This window comes from Neodiprion fabricii, chromosome 2 (assembly GCF_021155785.1).
Source record: "Neodiprion fabricii isolate iyNeoFabr1 chromosome 2, iyNeoFabr1.1, whole genome shotgun sequence".
NCBI lineage: Eukaryota > Metazoa > Arthropoda > Insecta > Hymenoptera > Diprionidae > Neodiprion > Neodiprion fabricii.
The window spans coordinates 14283868-14292258 of NC_060240.1; the positions used below are offsets into that span (position 1 = coordinate 14283868).

Consider the following 8391-nt stretch of genomic DNA (forward strand, 5'->3'; position numbering starts at 1 on the left):
AGTATTACACCAAGAGTCTTTTGCAAATTTCACTGCTCAGCGCCGTCATATAGGCAACCGAAATTACATTTGAGATCTGTACTACCATTTCCAACAACATCTAACTCGACAGCTGACGGAGACTTCGTCAGACGAGGAAGACTTTCCAGGAATTGCAGTATAAACCTCAAATGTAATTCCGGTTGCCTATCTCGTGGCGCTGAGGGGTGAGTTTCACGGTAAACTCTCAATATATCACTTATCACAGTCATTAATTACTCAATTGTTGACGAAATTTTACCATTAATTTCTCCCTGCACAGCAGCTGTGTATCAGGTCAACCCATTTCGAAATATTAATTTCTGGAGATTCGGGTACGGTGTACGTTTTGTGGTATGAGTCGTATCACGACTGGACCATAGACTCACAAGATAGACTGAGCGCGCTTATGAGCAGCTTGAAGCCAACATTTAAAGGACAGTAATATGCTCGGAGTACTCCCCTCTTTGTCTGACGATATTTTCGGCGGGGATTGAGGCTGTAGAGGAGAATGAGGAAAAATCGTGCGACTACATCTATGGCTGTTCCACTTCCACTGCTCCCTTCTCTTCAACTGTGATGTCGATTGAAGAGAAAACGTAAATACTCCCGGCACATCTCTGTCTTGTAACTAACAGTAAAACGGCGATACTTCGGATAATGCTCAATGTTTTTGGATTGGGTAATATTGTTTCTTCTATTTTCCGCGACGCGTAACCTAAATCACCGAAAAGCCAAACAAGCAAATAACGAAGTGTAAGATGAACTGATTCTGAAGTCTATTTTATGGAGTGATAGAAAACAATCCATAGGATTAGGTGATTACTGGAAACTGTAATTCGTACTAAAATGTTCATGACGTGAAAAGTTTCAAGGAAATTGGGACCCTGAAATCGACGAAAAAGATATATGTTGGTTGTAGTTCGAAATTCAGCCACGAGCGCGCTTGTGTTGTCAGTATAGGATATGAAGTGTGGCATTGGTGATGCCATGAAGTGAGGAATATTCGATAATAACGACAGCAGCGCCACCACAGCCTATATATCTTTTTCGTCACTTTCAGGGCCCACATCCATAGTACAGCGTGCGGGCTCCTTACCTCTGGTCTCCATGTTTATTCTGCTGTTTTTACACGAATAAAAGAAAGTTTGTGTTGAGTAATCTTCTTCGAAATAAGCTGGTTCGGAAACGTGATCAAAGGCATTTTGTTACTTTTGTCCATCGTGTTAATTAGAACCTTGTAATCTGAACGAAGGGTCATCCAATTACATAAACCAATAGGGGTAGAAACTCTTCAGAAATGGCGAGATGACAAATGTGCCGACGAATTATCAGTTTCAAGCTTGGAGATCCAGAGCCGGTAAATTCTTCAATAAGCTAACGTCAAAAGTGCCGAGACTATTTATTTCGGCTGAGTTTAATGCTGTGTTATGATTTATGTTCTCGTGTTGCTTACTTATCGCTGCCAAAATGCCACCATATCGGAGTGGAGGGGTAAATTTCTGAGTGTGAGTTGTGAACATTCAACTGGGAGGCAGTCTAGATGAAAACACAAAACAGTAAGATATCAAACTTCTACTAATTGCACATTAATTTTATTCACAAGCTGCCGTCACGGAGTGAAAATAGTTGTTCTTGCAGCAGGGCAGACCCTTAGACTCTAAATCGTGCCTCGAAAATTCCTAACTTCGTTTTATAACTGCGTCGTCTTCTGTCGTATTTATACATTCATGTTCCGTGATATCCTTATCTCGGAATCCATTAAACCTCTCCGATTTTGTCGAAATTTTTAACCAGAGATGCCCCCGTCAGCTCGGGAACTTGAAATCTCGTTAAAATGTTACCAGCAGCAGGTGTCGTTGGCGAGATTATAACGTCGCAGATCAATTCAAACCACTTTACTGTTTCCGGGAATTAATTTATCCTACCTTCTATTGCAGTCCCCAGTCACCCTCCGTTATATTCTCGTCACCGTCGGATCTGTGACAGTTTGTCGTGTGCTTTTGACACGATTCGGTATGTTTCACGTGTCCGTGTACCAGAAATACCGGACGTAATACTAGAAATTACTTTCACCATAGTTTTGAAAACTCAAGCTCTTTGAGGGCTCTCAGAAATCATTGATCGGTTTTCTCGCAACACACCTCCGATTCAATTTTGAAAGTTGTCCGAATTTCGCCCTAAATTCCGGAGCACCGGTTGTGTAATTTATTTTCATATTTCGTTTTTACTAAACCCAATGCCAACCCCTTTCCGCGTTTTTCCTGGTATTCGAATCATCGACAAATTATGCCAGTGCCACAGGCTATGTCTCTTCATCGAAATTACGGTGTATTTTCTGTTTCTGCATCCTTCGTTTCATTTGGCACATAGAAATTTATGTATACCTATACATGTACTTGCAGTATGGAAAAAAAGGCTTACAAAAGCTCTGATCAAAGTTTTCCGTGAAACTCGCTGTCCAGTGTCAGCTGATATGCAATTGAAGTTACATTTGAGATGTGTAGTGCCATTTCTAAAAAAAATCTGATTTGGACTCCGTTATTTAGAAATTGATATCTTTTTTGGAAATGACAGTACAGATGTAAAATTGTAGCTTCGGCCGGCTATTTGCTTCCGCTGATTGCGAGTGGTGAGTTTTAAAAAAAACCTCCCTATATGACGAAAACCACTTTCGCTAAATTTCGATAAATCCGGTGTACGTCAAATGCAACGTGAGCAGTGAGCCCCGGCTGTTGGTAAAATGCACTTTTAAACGAGTGCACAATACTGGTAACAGCTGGTCGCTTGTTTCTGTTAACGTGCTACGTTTGTTCGCCTATATCGTTGTACGCGTCCTTTCGTTTCACATTCGAGAACAATAGCATTCGCCTCTTCTTTGACTGGTTGTATTGAAAGAGCGCAATACGTGCAAATGCGTCAAGCTTTATTCGAGTTCAATATAAACGTGTATTTCTACGAATGATGTTAATGGAAAAATTCCGTTTGATATTTTGCTTTCCTCTTTTCCAACGGTACTGTTGCAATAGTTATTTCCCTGATCCATAATATGATCTTTTTTTTATCGTAAAAGCAGATATTTGATGAAGTGAGAAACGGGTATGTGAGATATCTTGGTATAAATACTCACACCAATTTAAATTCTATAAAAATCATTATACTGTATTCTATAATATTGTGCAGGCTTCTTTAAAATTTATAACTGACTCTTATCAAAATCCATGCCTACATTTTCCTTTCAGTGATTACCGCATAGGATATCAAATATGTGTGGCTAGAATTCTGAGCGCAGCTTCAAAAATAAAAGTACTGCGCGCATTCAGCGGTAAACCGAGAACTTTTACAATCTTGAAGTTTCACGCATAGGTGGAATAGCTTTATATTGCCTGTAGGATATCTTTTGAATTTCTTAAGAATTCATGAATACTGTAAGCTGCCGACTCTACGTGGCATAGTTGATAGTAATTAAAAGTCCATTAGTTGTATAGTTATATATATATATATATGTAGATATACAGGTAGCGGTTTCTACCCTTAATAAGTTGGAACGGATGTTTCTCCATTGAACTGTATAGCTCTAGTATTTCCACCAATCGAGAGTGAGAAAAAGAATTCATAGTTAATTTGCACGTAATTTGTGTAAGGTATTGAACGATTGTTTTTGATGTGTGTACCTAAATTGTTTCGGATTGAAATTAATCACATACCTGACAATTTGAATATTCGTACATTCTAGAGCGGGTATTACGTTCGAATTGAATTCAGTATGCCACTCCCGTGGCGTGCAATTAGGAGGCAAATAGCATCCCAAAACAATACCTCAACCCCCGGTGGTCTGTTCCTATCTCAGTTCCGAGATAACAGAGATTTCAGCCCCGAAAGAGAAGGGAGTTGCCCACTGCAGGTTTGAGTGTTGATAGGTGGAAGCTATAACGTCACGGGATTCTACGAATCAGAGTACTGGGGGCCATTAATTTCTGGGACAGCTACAAGCCAACAGTTTCGCCAGAGAGGGTGCAGAAGTTCTCGTTTTACCACGGTAGTGGGAAAAATTAAAACCCTTTAATGTATCCCCAGTCGACCGTTCCACGATTACGACAGGCGAAATGACCAAGCAATGACAAAACTGTACGTGATGGGGCAACGACTTTAAACTTCCCGGTACCAACTGGTGAGTGGCAGATGCCACAGAAGAAGAGGCTTTTAATACGAGATACGTGAGGGTCCCCGGACTAGGGACGTTATTCTCGGGGAATCCCGTGAAACCGCTCTCAGAACTCACAACTCTGCGGATAAAGGTAATTTATCTGTGCGATTCTTCTCGATCGCGGGGATAAACTCAATTTAGCGGCTTGAATAATCGACTGTTGAAACTGTGAAAGAAACCAAAGGAAAATATATCTTAAAACGATCACCTGCAAAGTTTCAGTGTTAAAGCAATCATTACAAGGCAGAAAGAGTTTTCAGAATCAGAGGGGTGAGACTTTTGTGATCCTAACGCAAAAAGGAAACTTTTTCCATTCTAATGTATTCGAGAGTAAGATCCGTTACTTATGCAAATGCAGACCGTCTCTTTATCTCCAATTCCTAAGCTGTTCCATTCCTAAGGAGATAAAAGTATGCCCCTCAAGACTTTTACCCTGGGACTATCACTCTCTGGAATACCAATACCAACAAGACCATTCAAATTTGCCTAGCTAAACGTGAAAAATATAAATTGAGAGTTTTAAATATAGGGAGGCACGGCATTTCACAGTGTTTGCATGAAAATTGGGCGTCGAAGAAATGAAAAGTGCATGATTAATAGAATACCGTAGAATTTTTATTCATGTTCATTCGTATGAGTCTGCTGATTACAATACAATTGTCGACTATACTGACTTACGAAATGGTACACAATGTGGAAATCTCACTTATGCACCCATACAGTTTTATTTTAATGTTTGTATACTCAATATCATGTTTAACTTATGCAATCTAGCGTTATTTATACAATAGAATATCCATTTTCCAAGCGGTCGTCATCAAAATTACACACCATTTATAGTATATGTAGTGATTAATTGTATAATTCGAAAGCCTTGTAGAAATCCGTGTCTTCGTGGTAAAATCGTCATTTGAAAATGAGAAACTTTCATCGAAATCTTGTTATTGAAGAAATGAAAATGAAATCGGAAGAATAGGACTTGACACATTTTCAAACGATGAAGTTAAACCGATACGTCGGTGAAGGGTTTGAGCAGCAGTACCTTACGAGCATGTGAGGTTGTTGCTATCAACGTCGGAATTTCCCGGAGGTACCGTAGTGTCGTTGAAGCGAATAGTGCAACTCGTCAATCGCATATTACCGGTTAGGAACTCTTGCAAGTCGTCAACTCCTTTTCTTGGAGGACGATCGAAGGGATAGCCCATCGAACGTTTGTCAGGGTATAGTTTGTCCCTGATGCCACAGTAACTGGCAGCGTCTTTGCACCCAGTGTCTGTGTTTTGAGTGATCTGAAATAATGTGAAGCTTGAAATAAAAGAGTTATTGGAAAGCAGACGATTATGAAAAGTAAGGTATAGTTAAAACGTACATTAACACTACAATGAAAACGAAATGTATTACAATTGGAGAGTTAAATGGGCAAATGATCTTTTTACCCTATCACCGTTAATGTCCGACACCATGACGAATAAAATGACGGGGAATCCTTCCCTCGATCCTTTGCCGATCAGCATGTGCTGAGGCCAACCACACCCGCAGAAATTGAACTGCGCCAAACTGTCACCGCCAACTGGCCTGTTTTCATCGAGATTACGGAAAGTCCGCTCGAATGGAATGGTCACAGAAGACTCGTCGGATCGACGCTCAATGATGTTTTTTCCAGGGCGTACTAGATATTGCGTAAACGATTATTGTCTACGAGTGATAGCTAGGGCGACTGAAGACGAATCGATGTTTCAAGTTTACTCACGATTGACGGTGAACTTGTCCAGCTCAATCATCAGGAGTCTCTGCTCACGGAAAGTAAAGGGGAGTCCGCGTTCATCCTTGTCCGGAGCCATGAAGATGCGCACGGTACCCATCCTGGCACTGCTCTGGTTGATGACTGTTATGCGGTAATTGAATGGCGCGTGGTTCAGGTGAGTGAAACGACTCAAGACACGACCACGTGGCATAAAATCAAGTCCACGAGACAGATCCAAGTCACTTTGTTGCCAGAAAGTTGAAAATACGTTGGTTGGTTGGTTGGGAGTGACGACTTGGACGTCGGTGATTTGAACACCTTGGTAGTCAATCTAAAAGATTGAAAAAGATCGTCGTTTTGATGAATGGTCCATGAAAATAAACCATCAAAGTTACATTCAACCAATGCAATGCGTACCTGTTGCGTAGTGTATGGAGGCAAGGTATTCTTGTGCTTCTGGAAAATGTCATCGACGAACGCGTGCCATCTGTAGAAAAGTGGGTCTCGCATAGCGGTCGCTGATTCTCCCATCACACCGCCGTTTTCCTGCAATCGAAAAAATGATCGATTAGACAGTTGTAGTGAACGTTCACACTCCGCACGATCCTCTCTCGTTGGATTTACTCACCAGGTAGCGATAGTCCGGATCGTGGCAGTAGGCAATAGCGAGGTGTCCCATGTTGTGCACATCACCGTAGAAACTTGGGTTCGGCGACAGGATACTGGCCTCGACTATGTTACCCAGGATGTTTATACCCTCGCTTTCGGTCAATTCAATTCGTTTATCGTTGGTGTCCTTGACGGCTCCCTCATGGATAGCATTGAATATGCGGTCCCTCCATCGCATTAAGTCTTGGATATCGAATTTGACTTGTTCCTTTGGTCTATTAATGTCTTTCAGGGTCGCTTCCGCGGTTCGGGATGGCCAAGAGCTGTTCGTCACGAGGCAGTTCAACTTCGGGAAGTAGGCTTCCGGGATTGGCTCGTGCCAGTTGATCAGGCGTTTTACACGTGGCAGATTGTTGCACAAACGCTCCAAGTTGTACCTGAAAGCAGAATAACGTTTAGGAACAAAGTCTCGGCTTGTTCGGCTGACTCAGCTCGGCTGCTTGGCAACGTTTTGTTACTGACCGAGCCACAATCTGCTCGTGCATGTAGTAAAACAGTTCACCACGTCTATCCTTGTCGACAATTTCTCTCGCAACATCGACAGGGTAAACGAGATGCCAATGCCAGTGGTGAAGATTGATTCCCAAGTCTTCCCTGAAGTAGGCGACTCGGTGTTCCTCGTCAAGATCAGAGGCAGTGTAATCTTTCGGGATAACGATAGGTTGCTATCGGAGACAGAAGAGTGACTTGAGAACAAAGCGGACTTCCGTTCTTACTCGTAAGTCACAAAATATACTTACACGACAGCCATCTGGGACCAAATTAGCTTCTTCCTTGGCACGCGAGCAGACAGTACCATTCATAAATTTCTCTGGAAAGACTTCGGTCAACGGTGGAATTGGCAAGTTCTTGGTATCAGGCCGATGAAGAATCGCGACGGAGAGAGCGTAGATGAACATGTTGGAGTTCACTCGGTCTCTGCAGTAGACCGAGGCTGACAAGAAATCATCGTAGGTTGGCATGCCTGTAACCAAGTACGATATACGGTGCTGAAAGTTGTTCCTCCTAGCAAATTGAGTAAGCGGGCTGTTGGGGAGCTCATATTCAATTCAGTCACCTGACTCGTCCGCCTTCATTCAAAAACCTTGTACTGCGACTTACCCATGAAAATTTCGATCAACCTTGCGGCCATTTTGCGATGGAACGGAATGAAAAGCGAGAATCGTTCACTTCGCCCCAATCTCAGAGGGATACTGAGATCCGGAAGAGTGATCTGACAGATGGGAATTTTTGAGTCCGTGGCTTTCGCATAACGGCTCATCACGCTAGCAGCCACGTTGTGATATTTTTCCGGCTGTGGGAATGAGTGTTAAGCATAAGGATTTAACTCGAATTCATGAATCTGTTAATTGCCCTCGTATGCGCTCGAGATCCACTTAAGACAAACTTTATGCAGTTCTCACTTCAACTTTCGCTTTCAATTACGCGTAATTTTTTATCTAGATGAATTCAAATGCTTACCAAGTAACCAAGCGGAATGTCGAAGGCGACCTTCTTCTCGCCCTTAGGGGCGTAGGCCGGCTCAGCCGGTCGATCGAACAGGTAAAGAATGCTGTTGTTATTGCTCATCTTGAGTTGTGCTTTGGACCGGTCAAAAATCTAAGGACCAGTGATTTAAACGACTTGCTTCTGGAGACAGTTACTGCTGAGAGTTGTCGAGTGACCACTGATTAATCGAGCTGGATTAGAAGTTTGTTTCATCGGTACGTTACGATGTACACGAACCGACTGGATGTCTAACGTTGCTTTGCCT

General features: G+C 42.2%; 1 protein-coding gene across 1 annotated transcript; it reads right to left on the reverse strand.

The window, feature by feature from the left end:
• Window positions 1–5268: 5268 nt before the first annotated feature.
• Window positions 5269–8360, reverse strand: LOC124174555 (phenoloxidase 1-like). The gene is made up of 9 exons (XM_046553748.1): window positions 8100–8360; window positions 7740–7932; window positions 7379–7602; window positions 7101–7303; window positions 6598–7015; window positions 6387–6515; window positions 5976–6300; window positions 5662–5894; window positions 5269–5514 (listed from the first exon to the last, which is right to left on the reverse strand). The coding sequence occupies exons 1-9, from the start codon at window positions 8205–8207 to the stop codon at window positions 5269–5271; spliced, it is 2079 nt and encodes a 692-aa protein (XP_046409704.1). The 5' UTR covers window positions 8208–8360.
• Between the last annotated feature and the right edge of the window lie 31 nt (window positions 8361–8391).

What these genes read in the sequence shown, in the direction of transcription:
- LOC124174555 (XM_046553748.1), bottom strand. Translation starts at nt 8,207, where the DNA reads ATGAGCAATAACAACAGCATTCTTTACCTGTTCGATCGACCGGCTGAG. An exon ending in ACATTCCGCTTGGTTACTTG is followed by an intron (nt 7,933 to 8,099) that starts GTAAGCATTTGA and finishes TCATTCCCACAG; the next exon opens with CCGGAAAAATATCACAACGT. An exon ending in ATCCGGACTATCGCTACCTG is followed by an intron (nt 6,516 to 6,597) that starts GTGAGTAAATCC and finishes TTTCGATTGCAG; the next exon opens with GAAAACGGCGGTGTGATGGG.